Here is a 17,217-nt window from a genome sequence, read left to right as displayed (position 1 = left end):
TTGATGTGCTAAAACTAAACAGGGCTTTGCATTTGAAAGTGGACTCTGAAAGCTCGCAGATTAGGCTGAACTGTTTAAAAAAAGCTTGCATTACTGAAATAAGAGTCATGCAGGGTGAAACACTCTCCCCCCCCCGGGCAGGTCCAGGCTTCCCCGGTGCTCCCCTTCAGTTCCCATCGTCCAGGTCTGCCTCCAGCACTCCTGGGTGCTGCCACCCATTTCTGCAGGAGCAGAACAGTCTCACCAATTACTGGGAACCCTAAATCCAGCACCCCATTAGCACAATGTAAGTGAGGGAAGCCAGGATGCCCAGAGAAGGGCATAGGATGGGTGAGGAGTGATAGAAAAGGTGATGGGGAGGAGAGAGTTTCAAGCTGCAAGAGGGGAGATTGAGATGAGATCTTAGGAAGAAATTCTTTGCTGTGAGGGTGCTGAGCCCCTGGGCCAGGTTTCCCAGAGAAGCTGTGGCTGCCCCATCCCTGGCAGTGTCTCAGCCCAGGCTGGATGGGGCTTGGAGCACCCTGGGCTGTGGGAGGTGTCCCTGCCTGCAGGGGGTTGGAACTGGATGAGCTTTAGGGTCCCTTCCAACCCAAGCTATCCCATGGTTCTGACTCTATGATGCACCTTAGAGAACTGTCTGTGTCTCAACTGGTTACTTTACACCTACATGATCCCTGCTCCTAACCCTGCATTGTGAGTGCAGTCTGAGGGGACAGTTTCTGCCCAGATGCTTTGTGTTCCTGTGCTGTCAGGAGCACAACACTGCTGTCTGGTTTTTTGGGTTTTTTTGTCTGCTGGATGGCAGAACCTGGCTCTCAGGGGCTGAGGGGGATTTCAGTGTGAAGACCTCAGTAGCTTCCCTGCCTCCATACAGAGCACTGCACTGGGGCAAAGCTGCAAATTTCTCAGTATTGTACCTTTTGACACTGCTGGTCTGCATCAGATCCTACCCTGGGAAGGAGAAAAGCTGCCTAATCCCCAGATATTTACTTGTGCCTGTTCAGGTCCTCCCTCTAAAAGGTGATGTTTGCTTTAAAAATGCATTTGAAACAGCTGAAAATGATCAGGCAGAATGTTTTGGGGAAGCTGCTGCAGTGATTCAGCAGAATGGTGCAGTCAGCTCTGAGTTTTCCTTGTGGGATAATGGAGCAATGCCCTCCTGCTACACAAGGTATCAGCAAGCACATCAGTTTTCCTCCAAGAAAATAAACATTCCAGCTTCCAGGTTGCTTAGCAGGTCAAATCTTCAATCATATTCTGGGGCTCTGTGGGTGCAAGGAGCTGAGCAAGTGTCATCCTATGTGTTTGAGAAAGAGGATAACCTGGTGATGGGACAAGAGCAGCACTTAGAAAGCTTCTCACCTTTCAGCTGGGTGCTGCTTAACACCTTCTCAGTGGTGATAGAGGTTTCAGTGGAGCAATCCTGTGATGACAATGAATTAATTTTCAAGACGTGCCTGAACCTTTTAATGAAAGAGGGAAAAAAATATTGTAGTAGAAGAAATAAGGAAACACGGCCAACTAGAGCACCTAAATGGCCCTGCTGCTTTGTCTGAGGAGACTTGGATGCATGTCTGACAATCTCAGTTTTCCTTGCATTATGTGGGTTTGCTGGCTGTGTCCTTCATTTTGTGAACAGGACACACAAAGTTGTAGCCTACATGTAGCAATGTCCCTCTTCAAAGCACTTTTCAGTCCTTGCCTCTTAAATCAATGCTAACCCCTCTCCGAACACGAAGATGGATTTTTGACCAGGTCATGGAGCAATAGAATGAAGGGGAACAGCTTCAAGTTGAACGAGGGGAGATTTAGGTTATACATAAGGAAGAAATTCTTTGTTATGAGGGTGCTGAGCCCCTGGCTCAGATTTCCCAAGGAAGCTGTGGCTGCCCCATCCCTGGCAGTGTCTCAGCCCAGGTTGGATGGGGCTTGGAACACCCTGGGCTGGTGGGAGGTGTCCCAGCCCATCCAGGTGGTTGGAAGTGGGTGAGCTTTAAGATCCCAAACCATTTTGTGATTTTATGAAACCAGATTTCCACGGGAGATGGTCTGTGAGTCAATTCAGTTGTATTCTCTGTGTTCCCCCAGGAGCTGTGTGAAAGTCAGGGCCTGGATCCCACACCAGTGCTCTGAGCTCTCACAGCCAATTTAGTTCTTTCACAAGGGTTTTTTTTTATCCTTCCTGAGTTAAAACCCCATCCTCCTGAGATCTCCACTGACACTTTTGAGGCAGAGTCCTTCCTCCTGCCCCACTGACTGTAGCTCTCATTCAGAAATCCTTCTTGCTGACACATAGGCACGTAATTTGATTTCTTTTCCTGCAAGTGGTTGGAAAATTGTTAAACTAATCTTTGGATCAGTGATATTTGCACTCAGATTAGTCAAAGTAAGTCAAGATCATTCAACTGTGAGACAGTATTTGCACAGTGCATACTGCAAAGGCCAGCAGAGTCACCAGGCTTGGTTGTTCTGCTTGTGTAAACAACTTGATGTTGCAATTTTCTCATTGCCATTAAATTGCCATTTTTAATTTGTCTCAGAGGCCTTCATCCTTTGAGAAAGCACTGGGGTAGAGAGATGTGTAAATTATGGGTGCCCTTTAACTGTGCTCTGGAAAGGGAAAGCCAAAAAAGTCATGTTGTATCTGAGCTGGAAGATTGCATGGAATTGCTGAGTGACTTTACATACCCAGGATTTTCATGCAAATTGGGCTTGGGATTAACTCTGCACTGGAATAGTTTTCACTGAAGTAAACTGGGTCTGAATATCAGGCCATAAATGAACATTAGGAAGATTCTTGTGAATTAGCAGGGAGTTACTGCAGAGAAAAATCCCATTTTGTAAAACAGGGTCCCTCATGTGCTCCAAGACATTTCCTTTGCTTCCAGGGTGTTTTCCTTAATCTTTGAAGTTGAGATGTCTGATTCTAGGATTGACCTCTCACCATAACCCTCAGAAGACAACAAAAAACCCAAGAAAACCACTTTAGGACTCATGTGAGTGTGGTGAGTAGGCCTGGATTTTCCCAATGGTCTCATGGTTTGTTTAATTATGGAGTAACTTAATGTTGCTTCTATCTCCCCCTGTTACTTCGTATTTTGGGTGATTTTTGCTGCCTGTGAGTAGCTGATTTTTGCTATATCTGGGACATGCACCTCCTGACAGTGTTGTCTTCTCAGTGCCCTCCCTGTGAAAGCCCCATTAGATCTAACTAATACTCCATGTCCTTAATTAAATACCTCTGGTGCAAAGAGCCTTACCTTCTGTGCTTGAAAATTGCAGTGATTACTCCCCTGCTGGAAAAGCTTTCTTTCTTTTTTTTTTTTATTTTTTTGGTGGTTGTTTTTTGAGTGGTTTTGTTGGCTTAGTTGCTTGGGATTTTTTTTTTTTTTTTAAGCAGGAATTGAGTTGTTTCTCATGCCATTGTCCAGTTGCAAATTGGCCTGAGACTGACTTGTGCCACAGGCTCTGACCTCCAAAACTGCCCACTCATTTTTTTTCTGAACTAATCAGCTAGATGAACTATTTACAGTTGGCTTTTGGGTCTTCTCACTGCTTTTGTGGCTGCCCCTGTCTGAGTAATTAATGATGGTGTGGCTTGTTTATGGTCTTGAGTTACTAATGCTGTTGGCTGTAAATGCATTTTTACCTCTGGGACGTGCCAGTTTCCTGGTTCCAGTCCCACCTCACCAGCCCAGGTCAATTTTTTGTGTGTAAACAGATTTATCCTGTAATAGTTGGAGAGAGACTAGGGTCATTCATCAGGCCTGGAGAGAACATGCCCAGCCAGATTCTTCCCTTCTTGTGCCTGTGCAACTCAGCAAGAGTGGGAAAGGTTCCTGCAGGATAGCTAAAATTAGAAAAAAAAAAAAAAAGGAAAAAGAAGGGAAAGAAGGAAATTAATCCTTTTTAAACAGTTCAATTAGAAATAAAGGAATTGGATAGTGTACCACATGTCCAGCCTCGTGCCCAGCCCTGGTCCTTGCTGTATCAATGCTTATGGGAGTTATTAACAACAGAGCTGCTATGTGGCTTTTTTAGGTTGGATAATTCCACCTATATTTTAAAGCTGGGGTAAAGGATACAGAGAAATTTCAGAGCAGCAAACGATGCAGATGGTCATAAAAATATCATCTTGTGGCCTTGGAAAGAGTTTGTTGGTTTGTATGCCAGGCCTGCTTTATCATAAGCAGCCACACCAAGTGTCCCAGTTCATATGGGAAAAACCAGCTTGGTGTCTTATTCCCTCTGGAAAGCTGTTCCAGACTCCCAATGCATGGATAGTCAGAAGCATTCTGCTCATTTTTAACCTTATTTTATTTGTTACTTTCAGGCTTCTAAGGGACATCTTTTGGCAGAAAAGCTTCCTTTTCCCCCATTCTCTAGATATCTGCCTTTCCTTCTGTTGTCTGAAGAGTGCAAGGTTAGTTCTTTTTTGATTTATGATCAAGCACTTCCATTCCTTTTCCCATTTCTTTCAGAAATTTCAGTCAGCAGACCCATTATCCATCTACTTTTGTTGCACAGTTTGGTGACCAGTATCTGCTCATTTGGGTTAACTATGGGTCCTCTCTGCCATGACAAGAATTTGAGGGGAACTTTGTTCTATGCCTCTTTGTTGTTGGTAAAATTTTCCACACTGTTTGCACAGTTTGTACCAACACCTGAAAATTTCCACTCTATAGCCCATTGCTAAATGGACTGTCTTAACTTTGGCACCCAGAGAAAAAGGGCTTCTATGGTCAGAAAATGTTACTTTCAGGCTCATCATCACATGGAACTGAACTAGGTGAGAAACTTCTCCCAATCTGAAGCTGATGGAGCCAAGAAGCTGTCTGTCCTTTGAGGGAAGGCTGGGAGAAATTTAAGAAGTTGAAACCCACTCTGAGTTTTTTCATTTTCTCCTCTCAAAGGACTTTCCAAATGGAACCAGATTAAATAGAAATTATAGCAGTGAATGTGGTGCTTTTACTAAGAGTATGGAATTAGCCTGCCCATTGCAAACTTTTCCAGAGGTTCTTCTTTCAACTTTCTATTCCTTTATGTCCAGCGTAGAAAGATCCTTGTAAAGGAGCTCCATGGCAGCATGGTTGGAACCAGATGATTTTTAAGATTCCTTCCAACCTAAGCCATTTGATGATTTTATAAAATGCCTCAATCAATGCCAAAATTGGAATATTGTCATGAAGTGCACATGAATCAAATCCCCATTAAAGGACTTGTTGCAAGATTCACCAGGCTGCTGTGGCACTCCTGGTTTCCAAAGAAAATCAGTACAAGATATTTTAATGTTTGAGTGCAGCTTCTCTAAAAGTGCTGCATGGGCAGGAGAAGCACTGCAAAAGCTGGCAAGTCCTAAATCTCTCTCTTGTTTTCTTTTCCAAAGTGAAAATTGGCTTTTTTGGGATGGGAAGGAAATTGCTTGGTGTAGAGGATGGTTCACAGTGTGTTGGTTTGCAGCTCCTCCCTGCCAGCTGGTGCTTGGTTGCTGTGCTCCTGTAATGAGCATTAGATAAAATGATAGAACTATTTTGGTGGAAAAGTTCTTTTAAGACCATCAAGTCCATCCCCTAACCCAACACTGCAAAGTCCTTTACTAAACCATGTCCATAAGTACCACATCCACCACATCTTGGGAACTTCTGCCTTCACTCTTAGCCTTAATCACCTTCACTTTGCCCATTCTTTGATTTCATAGCACAGCCAAGTAAATTCTATGGATTTCTGAGTGAAAGTCTGAATCTACGTATTTGTCTTCAAAATAAGCTGTTGCACTCTGCTGTTGGTAGAGAAAATACTTTTCCTTGCTGCTTGTGCTCAGTTTTGTCCATCATAAGGTATTTTCTGTCCTCTTTGGGATGATCTTATTCCATCTTTCCCATGAAGCTTTGTAGGTGCCTTCGTTTTCTCTGCTAGAAAAATTCTTATACCCTGTTGGTCATAAAAAGATGATTGTAAAAATCCTCCTTTGGTTTTGGGTTTTGGTTTCTATAGAAAAAAAAGACATTTTTTGTGTTACACTGATTGATGCAGTGCATGCAGTTCTTACATCAGCAGGATGAAGAGTGTCCTGTGGTGTTTGTGTCAGGCTTGCTGGTTACACAGAGGAAGTTTTACCCGTGCCAGTTGAAATTCTGGAACTTCACAGCTGTAGTGAGCATTTCTCAGTTAATTTGGTAATGGGTCAGGGGCCCTACAAGCAGGAGAGGCAGGGAATGATGCCAAGAGACAGGTTCAGCTTCTTTAGGCACTGGGAAGCATTTTAAGTGCTAACTCCACTGACTGGAACAAAAAACATTCATTTGCATCCTTTTCAAGTATGTGTAGGAAGGAGGAGCCTGTATCAATTTGTCTGGTTTAATTATAGATGTTCTACCCACCTTCCTAATTGCTCCTTCATTAAGAAGTAGCTTGTTGTTTCTTTTTTTTTCCCTAGGAGCTAAAAATAATCAACTTTTGTTTGTTTCTGTAATTTATTTTTTTTTTTTTGCCCTCGAGGAGATAATTATTTCTATTATTGCATGAAGATGGTGGCCAATACAGGAGGAATAATTAGAGCAGATGGTTGAAAATACTTCCTTGTGAAAGACATCTACTGTAACAAAACACCTCCCCTCCTCTTTTGTCTCCTCCAAACACACGTTTTTCTTCCCTTCAGGTGGAGAGGGGCCGGGTGAGAGGTGTAAATCTTTTCCTGATGTATTAAACTGAGGAGCTGTCAAGAGTTCACAGCCTGGAAAAGTGAGCTCTCTGTATCCATCACTGAAATTAAAGTGTTTGCAAACGTGGCATGGAGTCCTGGGTCTATGGCGTGGGGAAATATATGCTCTACTCCATCACTTCAAATGTTAACCTTGTCTCTCTGTGGTGACTGAGGACAGGAACACTTGCTTGCTGTACTTGCTGGTTAAATGGCAATCTGTCAGCACCAAGGGAAAGGCTGCCTTGTGGCTGTCAGGCTCTGCTGTTTCTGCAGTGTGTGAAACCTTGGCTTGTTTGTGCCAGAACAGCCATGCTTTAGAATCATAGAGAGGTTTGGGTTGGAATGGACCTTAAATATCAGCTGGTTCCACACCCCTGCATGGGCAGGGACACCTCCCACTAGACTAGGTCTCTCCAAGTCCCATCCAACCTGGCCTGGAGCACTTCTAGGATGGTTGCAACTAGAATTTTTTAGGGTGGGTGCAACTAGAATTTCCCAGGCAAGCTGGGTCAGGGTCTCACCACCCTTACAACAATGAATTTCATCCTAAAATCTCATCTCAATCTCCCCTCTTTCAGTTTGAAACCATTCCCCCATGTCCTACTGCTACAAGGGACTCAAAGTCCCTCCCCAACTTTCCTGGAGCTCCCTACTAGTTTGGTTTTCTGATGAGAGGATGAGGGCTCTTGTCTTTGTGTCTGCAATAATTGTTGCAGTCTTCTTTTTCATCACGCTACTCTAAAAAAAAACAACCCACCTACCTAAAGAAATGGTGAAGTTGTCACAAAATTACCTCAGTCTGATATGTGTCTAAACCAGGAGTTTCTCGAACCCTTTTGAGCCCAATCCTTGCATTTTGGGGAAGAGGGAGTTAAAAAAATCACCAGATAAACATCTATCATATTGGCACAATGATTTGCAAAAATTTTAGACCAAATATTGAAGGAGTGGTCTCCCAAACAATCCCTTGGCTTTGTCACTCGTTTGCCAGCCTGAGTGGGAATGTGAGTTATTTATTTATTAATTTCCTGCTATTTATTAATTTCCTGCAGTTGCTGCTGCCTCTTCTGAGCCCTGGTAGTTGCAGGCAGAAGCTGAGAAACTGATACTGAGAGTTCATGTCCCCAAAGGCTGACATAAAGGCAACCCCAGGCAGGCTGACAACAGTAGCAGCTAAAAACATAAAATGGAAAGAAATCTTCCCGAAAATGGAAGAAAAAAAAAAAAAAAAGAGGTGGGAGGAAGGGACTAATGTGCTGAACTACAAGGAGCCTGCATATCTTTTATTGTGTGCTAGTAAAACGTTATTTTATGTTTATATAATTTACTCATCGATTTGGAGCTGTAATGGGGAAGGAGTGGATAAGCCCCCAAATTAATCTGTGTAATACACAAACTCTGGGCTTGGTACACAAGGTGTGGGCTTGAAATAAGTTGTGCATGAAACTTGCCAGGTGGATGTCAGAGAGGGGGAGATGGAACTCCTCCCTGGTCCTTTTGCTCTTTGCTATACCAGGAAGAACAAAAACCTCCTTAGGGATTCCCAGTGATTTCTCACCCACCTGGGATTTTCCCTAGATTTGGTTTTGGGGAATGTTGCAAGGGTGGGTTTCCCCTGGGTGTCTGATGTGGGGTCACATCCTGCAAAGCTCTGGTGACCATTTAAAGTGTTGAGTTCATGCTGTACTTGTACCCTTGGGGAACACAGGTGGAGAGAGTTGGGGTTGTTCAGCCTGGAGAAAAGAAGGCTCTGGGGACACCTGGAGCTTTCTGTCCCTGAAGGGTCTGTAGAAAAGTTGGGGAGGGAGTTTTGACAAGGGCATGGAGTGATGGGATGTGGGGGAAAGGATTCAAGATGCAAGAGGGGAGATTTATAGATATTAGGAAATGTTACTGTGAGGGTGGTGAGAACCTGGTCCAGGTTGTCTAGAGAAGCTGTGGTGGCTCCAACCCTGGATATGCTGAAGGTTGGGTGGGGTTTGGAGCAACCTGGTGTAGTGGGAGGTGTCCCTGACTGCAGGGGAATTGGAACCAGATGATCTTTGAGTCTTCTTCTAACCCAAACCAGTCTAGGATTCTGTGTATGAAGACTTTTTTGCCTCAATCTAGCTACTGCTTTTTATGAACCTTGCAGAAATACAGCACCTTTGTGGTTTCCCTCCTTCAGCTAAACTTAGTTGAAGTTGGCCACGGTCAGGTGTGAGCACTGAGGGTGTCACAGATGGATACAGGAATGTTTTGGTCTCATAAACCCTGTTTTTTTTTCAAATTACCCCTCCAGCTGTCTGGCATCTGCTGGACTAGGAGTGTAAAGACATCAGCCAGCTCCAGCTTCATCACTCAAGGCTTGTTTTATTCCAACTCCTCTTCCCCCCATCCTGACTCTCAAGCTCCTACCATTTGGTGTGTCCTGTGCTGAAGCTGGAAAAAGCTCTGTAGGAAAAAGCCTGTTTCCAAATAGCTTTCTTCTGGTTTCTTCTGGTTCATCCAACAGCACACATGGGATGGACACTCAGCCATGACCCTGGCACTTGCAGCTGTTGCTGCTCTTTAGTCTTACTGAGAAGAGTTTAATTTAAAGGCTGTAGGTGGAACACTGGGTGCTAAGCAGGGGAAAAAAAAGAAAAAAAAAAAAGGAAAAAAAAAAGGTTTTGCTTATATGAAAAGCCAAGCAGGGTGTGAGATGTTCTTAACCTGCTTGGCTGTAGGGAGAAGGAAAGGAACTGGAGTCTCTGCATGGTGGAGGTATCTTGGACATGGCCATAAAACCCTTCAAGAGCTAAGATGTCTCTCTCTCAGCTTTTCCTTTGGGGTCTCATCTGAGTTGATCCATTCCAGTGGTTGTAAAAGCAACCTCAGCAAAGCTCCCCATGCAGGATGGTACCATTTGGTGTCTGTAAGGTCAGTGTGGGCTCCAGCCTGTCCCATATTGATCACAGGGCAGCTAGACAAGGCAGCCAGGCTAACAGAGGTGTGCAATCAGTTTGTGCATCTTTTATTCCATGTTATTTTACCATGGGCTGCTTAATAGGGATGAGACAGAACCACCACCATCCATCAAAGGAACTTCTCAAGGCCCTTGCAGCTGCAGATTGCACTGGGTTTTTCTCCTAGGAAGCAGGTAGAGAGTAACCATACGGGATTAACAATGTCCAGGCAGCTCACATCTTCTTCTTGCAAAGATCTTACAGAGATGCTTTTTCATCTTAGACAAGTGTGTAGGACTGCAAGAGAAAGGTCACCAAATCTACTACTACTGTCTCATTTTCCTTAATCAGTTCAGTGGCTTTCCTGTATTCCTGCAGAGCTGCTTTCCCTCTAACCCCCCTGTAAAGACCTCTGCACTGTGGTAATTTAAGGTACTTTACTTAAGCAAACTCTTTTTTCCCTCTTCAGAGATGATTCTTTAGATTTATTATCTTCATGATAATGTAAGGATGGTACAAGTAGAGATCTCCTGGTCTTGTGTTGTTAGCTGGTATTAGAATGTTTAATTTTATTAAAAAAATATTTAAACAAATCACAAACTAATGGTGCACATGCATGTGGATGAAACCAGACATCTTCTTACTGGAAACCTTTAGTTCCAGACTGGGTGAAATAACAGAGATTTTTGTGACCTTGGCCAGGTCATTTTCTGCCCCTGTAGTAATTCTTGGGTAACACAAACTTTTGTTTAAGCAATAAAATGTGTCTTTGCTTAGGTCTATGGAGTGGAGACTTCCTGTGGGCACAAGTGTCATCTAAATCCCAGAACACAGCTTTTAGCATATTTGTAGTTTTTCTGCATTACATTTTTCAGCTGGTCAATAGTTGTCAGTTTCCCAGGTGTTTTCAACCAGTTCTTGTGCCTTATTACTCTGCTATCTAGGCTCTGGCTTTTATGCCAGATGGTGCTGATGGACCTGCAAGGGGATGGAGTCTTCCCAGAGGTGACAACAGAAGTCCAGCAGGGATAACTTAATCACAGAGAACCTTAAATTGAGAACTAGGGTGTTTTCTAGCAAGAAAGGGGGATCCTTTTGAAAAAGTAGTCAAATGCAGAATAATAGTTTCTTTTTCTTAACACTTGCAAGACCTCCATAAACAATTTACTGCATTTTTGATGCTATCAGCAAGATCAGCCTGGTGTGTTCCTTATGCTCTTGTTTTCCCACTAGAGTAAACTGGAGGGTTCCCTTTAGGGGACCCTTGGAACCCAAATTATTCCATGATTCCATGACTTCAGAGGGTTATAGTGACATCAGAGTGACTTCAATGCATTTAATAAACCTTCTGAGTAAAGTGTTTTGCTAGCAGCCTTGGTTGAGGTTGTGCCAGACAGGATTTGATGGAATTTTTAATTTTGTGCCACAGTTGGCTTGATAAGCAGTGTATTTGGGAAGTGTCTGCCTTTCCATGGACTGTACCCTCCTCTGTCCCCAGCCCTGAGATAGAAAGGGGTTTAATTAACTCTTTTTTGAGTGGATCTATTGTCTAATCTTGTATATTGTATATAATATACAATAATATACAAGCCCTGGTTTAAAGGGCTATCAGTGAAGAGTAACACTCTCTAAGGAGACAGTAGATAAAGATATATATCTTTTTAGCTGGAATTTTGTCCTAAATATCTGAAATATATAGATATATGCTTGCAAATAATGAAGATGAAGTTTGTCCTATTGCACTCAGCAACAATGGGAAAATTGTGTTTTCCCTGTACCAGTTTTGTACAGATGAGAAGTTGATCTCTGCCTCTGCAATGGTGAAGTGATTCACTCCCTCTGACACAGGGGACTTAGCTCCCCAGATGTTTTCACTATGTGTGTGTGTTAATTCAGTCTTAGGCTTCAGTCTGAACTGAGCCCAGTAATTCCCTTTGTATGGCAACTGTACAGTGGGGCAGAGGGTAGAAAACACCAGCATCCATACCCTGCAGAGAAGATGGACATAAACAGGTTGTGTCATTCAGTGCCAGGTTGGATGTGGTTTAGAGCAACCTAATCTACAGGGAGGTGTCCCTTCCCATGGCAGGGGTTTGGGACAAGATGATCTTTAAGGTCCCTTCCAACCCAAACCAGTCTATGATTCTGATTTAGCCCAGGGAACAACACCCATTCCCTGAGTCAAATAATTAGGACAGTAGTTACCATATAGGAGCTTTCTGACTGCTTCGGGTGCTCTGATAAGCATTGTATAAAACATCAAGCACATAAAGATAAAATTGACAATAACACAGTCACAGAATCACAGAATCATCCAGGTTGGAAAGGACCTCTGGGATCACCAAGTCCAACCCTTGATCAACTCCCCCCGTGGTTCCCAGCCCATGGCATTGAGTGCCACATCCAGGCTCTTCTTAAATACCTCCAGGGATGGAGAATCCACACCCTCCCTGGGCAGCCCATTCCAATGCCTGATTCCCCTCTCTGGAAAGAATTTCTTCCTAATATCCAACCCAAACCTCCCCTGGCAGAGCTTAAGCCCATGGCCTCTTGTCTGACTGAGAGATGCCTGGGAGCAGAGTTCGACCCCCCCTGGCTCCAACCTCCTTTCAGGGAGTTGGAGAGAGTGATGAGGTCTCCCCTGAGCCTCCTCTTCTCCAGCCTCAACACCCCCAGCTCCCTCAGCCCTTCCTCACAGCACTTGTGCTGGATCCCTTCACAGCCTCCTTGCTCTTCTCTGGACCTGCTCCAGCACCTCAATCTCCTTCCTGAGCTGAGGGGCCCAGAACTGGACACAGGACTCAAGCTGTGGCCTCCCCAGGGCTGAGCACAGGGGCAGAATCCCTTCCCTGGACCTGCTGGCCACGCTGTTCCTGACACAGCCCAGGATGCCATTGGCCTTCTTGGCCACCTGGGCACACTGCTGGCTCCTCTTCAGCTTCCTGGCAATCCAGACTCCCAGGTCCCTTTCTGCCTGGCTGCTCTCAGCCACTCTGTGCCCAGCCTGGAGCTCCCCATGGGGTTGTTGTGGCCAAAGTGCAGGACCCGGCACTTGGCCTTGTTGAACCTCATCCCGTTGGGATCAGCCCAACTCTCCAGTCTGTCCAGGTCCCTCTGCAGAGCCCTCCTGCCTTCCAGCTGATCCACACTCCTGCCCAACTTGATGTCATCTGTGAACTTGCTAATGGTGAACTCAATCCCCTCATCTAAATCATCAATGAAGATATTAAACAGAACTGGGCCCAACACTGATCCTTGGGTGCCTGTGTCCACATTTGGGCACAGATGTCCATGCAAAACCATTTCCATGCAGACATTTCTCAAGAAATCAGCCAAACCTGCACTGCAAAATGTGTGCTTAAAGTGTAGAGGTGATCAGGAACCATGACAAGGAACAGGCAGGAGTCATTGGGGCATTGCTCATCATGAGCCAGGCTGTTTGCTGTTTTCAAGGTAATCAGAGCTAAGTTTGGAACTGATCATCATCAGAGGAGAGGAGATAAATATATGGAAGAGTCTAAAAAAGAATTAGAAAGAAGGAATGTCTCTTAATGTGCATGAGTGGCAGGAGAGCCTTTTAAACCCAAACTATTGCCCATCTAGCAGGATGTTTTAATTCCAAGCTCTTTAGGCTGTTTTCCTGCCATTGCCAGGAATTACCATGCAGTTCTGCTTTTTGGGAGGCAGAGAGAGACACACACCAGGAAACCTGCAGCCCTTCTGCAGCCAGACCTACAGCAAGCCCCTCATTATCCCGTGCAGAATCAGAGGCAATCCCCATAGTTTGACCCTCATTCCTGAAGGCTCAGAACCTCTCCAACCCCAAGGTGCCTCCAGACATTTGCTCTCTGTGGGGTCCTGCCCCCAGAAAGTAGCTGAAGGTGTTGGCATCTCAACTGCTTCACTCTCAGCAACCTTGTTTTTTTTAATTTTCTTTTTCTTCTTTTCTTTTTTTTTTTTTTTTTTTTCTTCTTTTTTTTTCCCTTTTTTACCTTTTTTCCTTGTTTTTCCTTTTTATTTTCTTTTTTCTTTTTTGTTTTTATCATTTTATCTTTTTTCTCTTTTCCTTTTTTTTTCTTTATTTTTTTCTTCTTGGTTTTTAATTTTCTTCTTCTTTTTTTTCTCCCTTTTCCCTTTTTTTCCTTTTTCTCCTTTTTTTCTTTTTTTTTCCTTTTTTCTTTTTTCCTTTTTTTTTTTTTTTCCTTGTTTCCTTTTTCTCTTCTCTTTTTTTTTTTTCCCTCTTTTTTTTTTTTTTTTTTTTTTTTTCCCCAGCTTGGACTCCAGTTTTGTGGTCGCTGGGACCAGGACTCCAGCTGGCCTGCTGGCCACCAGCCGCGAGATGGCGATAACGTCACGATAGAAGAAGGCAGAACCCTGCTGCTGGGGACCATCACCACCAACCTCAACCTGCTGCATCTCAAAGGTCTGCAGAAAGGGATGGGGGGGTGTCAGTGCTCTTGTTTCACCAAAACTGGAGCTTTTCATAGTCGTGATCTTCCCTTTCCAGGGAAAGAGACACCTGGTCAGGCAAGCTGAGCCTGCTTGTGGATACAAGAGGATGGGGGAAAGCATTTAATTATTATTATTAATTATTATGTATGCAGAAGGCATCATTCGTGCTGTTTGAGGAGCAATAACCAGACAAGTAGGAAGGTTTTTGTTGCTTTTTTTTATTTTTCCCCAAGCTACTCCAAGCTCTGCTGTCCTGAGTGGCTTTTAGTGACAGTGGCAGCACTGATGACAATAATCAGCTCTGTTTTGTTTGGCATCTTTTGAGGCAAAGCAAGAAGCCTTTACAAAATTAATGATGTTACAGAATTACAGGCCACAGCTACCAAGTGTAATAAATAATGCAAGATCCTACAGTATGGCTGGGGGAGAGTAAATAACCAAGCACAATTACTGGGTTGGGGGGGAAAACACTGGGTTTGACTGGTTCTTGTACCCTGAGGTAGATTCAGGATGTCAGGAGGTGTATCTCTGTGGGTGTTAAAATAAGAATTAAAATTACATAGCATTTAGTGCCATTCCTCCCTAGAAATTAGGCCCTGGTTGTGAAAACTCTGGTGCACAGGCTTGGTATGAAGTGAATGAGTTGTTCTGGTGAAATACTCCATGTTCAGCCTATATGGAAGCCTCTGCTGAAATGGAGCTGAAGAAAAATATAAGGATTGGATATATATGGATGAATGATGTTCTATTAAAAAAAGTTCAAAGCACGATTTTTTTCTGTTGAGATGGTGATGAAACACAAGCATTTGATGATTGTATTTAAATCTAATTTTGAATAATCATTCTATCAAGAAAAAACTTTGCAAGTTTATTCCTATTGTGAGAAGATTAAAAAAAAAAAAGAAAATTGAACTTGCTCAGTGTCAGTTCAGAGGTGCTCAAGAACTGCAACACCAGGCAGTTGTTCTTTTGTTGTGTTTTTAAATCGTATTATTTAAAAGGAAAAAAGAAAAAAAAAGTATTTGAGGCTGAAAAATTGTGAAATTTTCTAGTATAATTTTCCTCCTTCTCTTCCCCAGTGAAAATCCTAAATCTGGGTCATGTGAGATTCTTCTTTAGCTCCATTGTTATTATCAGATATAGCAGAGGAGGGAGGTTGGAGCCCCAGATCTCTGGGACATTTGGCTACAAATCCAGATGGGGATTTTGGAGCACAGTCTCTGACTTTGTGAAGAATTGGGGCTCTATATTCCAGTGGAAACCCTATAAACTGTGGGTTCATTTGATCTATGAATCAGCAATCAGGAAGCGAGCAGAGGTCTGACTGAATTTAATGAAGTTTGGAGCAGTATTTTTATGGCTTCAGCTCATCTGACACTCAAATGTCTCCCTTTTATCACATCGTCCAAGAAGCTTGGTTTATATTGTAGATTGAGTTAGGAAAGCAGCATTAAAATATTTTAGATGCCATTATTTTCTGTGTTTGCTACCTGCCAAACATAGGGAGCAGATAGTTTAGAAGCAGAGATGTTTAGCTGAGCTCCATTTTTGCTGAAGTTTTCCTTTTGCATGGGTGCTGCTGTTTATCCTTGGCTGGATTTGGAGTCAAGAAATGCTGAGATCCACTCTGATCTGGATTAATCTTTCCCAGTTTTCCCTTTCTTAAAATTTTCCAGCAAAGAGGAGCTGTTTAGGCTCCTGTATTGATAGAAACACACACCACCAAAGACTTGTTCATCTCAAATACCCATCTTAAGATGAATCACAGTTAGGTGCTCCCTTTGGAGTAGCAACTACAGAGCCTGTGAACATGGCAAATAAATAATTGCCAAGTTTACCCCACTGCAAGATGAGCACAACATTAAACCTGTAGGCAGGTGTAGATAGATACCTGCTCTGATTGCAGCATCCCTTTCCAATTCTAGCTGAAGAGTTTTTCTTAGCTGGAAATGGGATTTAATTGGAGTTCTGCTCCCTTTGGCTTTCAGGACTCAGCATCAGTCTGTCTGTGCTCTCACAAGCTGAAAATCCAACAGACTTTATGACAAAAAGGTGTCATGGTTACTGAGTCCTCTCCTGTTAGTGCCTTTTTTGGGGGGCTGTATCCAGCAAACCCAACATATATTTACAGAGCCATTTCTTGCAACTCCACTTTTTTTTATTACACCATGAGGATTTTGATTACTGCCCCTGTCATCTCTCCTTTTGATGTTTTCAACACTGTAGAAATTGTTTAAAGTGTATTTTAACAAGGATATATATTTTTATATATATATATATATATATATATATTAACAAGGATGTCAGCTATATAGCCTTGAAGCCACTCTGATTTGGCTGTGTTAATGTATAGCCAAATACATATAGGGGTTCTATTAGTGGTCAGGCTGTTTAGGCAGAAGATCTGGAAGCCAAAAGAATAGAGAGAAATGGGATTAGGCAGCTGGGTCCTGCTCACTTCCATGAGGACTCAGCAGCTTCTCCTTCCTCTTCCAGGAGCAGAGCATGAACACGTGGGGACCATCAGTGGAAAGTTTGATAACCAGACTGTGAAACTGCTCAGTCAGTGCTGATGAGGGAAGAGATACAAGATAGACAGATTGGAGATAACTCTGGTAAATTCAGCAGATTGCAGTTATTTTTGTAATCCCAACATCACAAGTATGGAAATACTTATGCTAACCCAGGACAGATGGAAATTTCCTTGGCGCAGAGCTTACGCTGGGGTAACTCCTTTGTGTTGGCTTCATTGATACCTCAGACATGTGCTGTTGCCTTTATCTGAATTTATAGCACTCTAGAGAGGTCTGGAGACCAAAAAAAAAAAGCTGTCTGGTCTTCCAGGACAAGAAGATGACCATGAGCCAGCAATGTGCCCTTGTGGCCAAGAAGGCCAATGGCATCCTGGGGTGCATTAGAAAGGGTGTGGTTAGTAGGTCAAGAGAGGTTCTCCTCCCCCTCTATTCTGCATTGGTGAGGCCACACCTGGAGTATTGTGTCCAGTTCTGGGCCCCTCAGTTCAAGAAGGACAGGGAAGTGCTTGAAAGAGTCCAGCGCAGAGCTACTGAGATGATTAAGGGAGTGGAACATCTCCCTTATGAGGAAAGGCTGAGGGAGCTGGGTCTCTTTAGTTTG

General features: G+C 43.5%; 1 protein-coding gene across 1 annotated transcript in view; it reads left to right on the top strand.

The window, feature by feature from the left end:
• PKHD1 (PKHD1 ciliary IPT domain containing fibrocystin/polyductin) overlaps positions 1-17,217 on the top strand; it is a 265,495-nt gene that overhangs the window by 75,254 nt on the left and 173,024 nt on the right. Inside the window, exon 36 of the mRNA XM_071742174.1 lies at positions 13,903-14,053. Within this exon, the coding sequence (XP_071598275.1) occupies positions 13,903-14,053 (151 nt within the window). The remainder of the gene's footprint in view (positions 1-13,902; positions 14,054-17,217) is intronic.

This window comes from Heliangelus exortis, chromosome 3, assembly GCF_036169615.1.
Source record: "Heliangelus exortis chromosome 3, bHelExo1.hap1, whole genome shotgun sequence".
NCBI classification, from domain to species: domain Eukaryota; kingdom Metazoa; phylum Chordata; class Aves; order Apodiformes; family Trochilidae; genus Heliangelus; species Heliangelus exortis.
The sequence above is the reverse complement of the archived record's forward strand: the minus strand, read 5'-3'. Positions and strand labels throughout refer to the sequence as shown.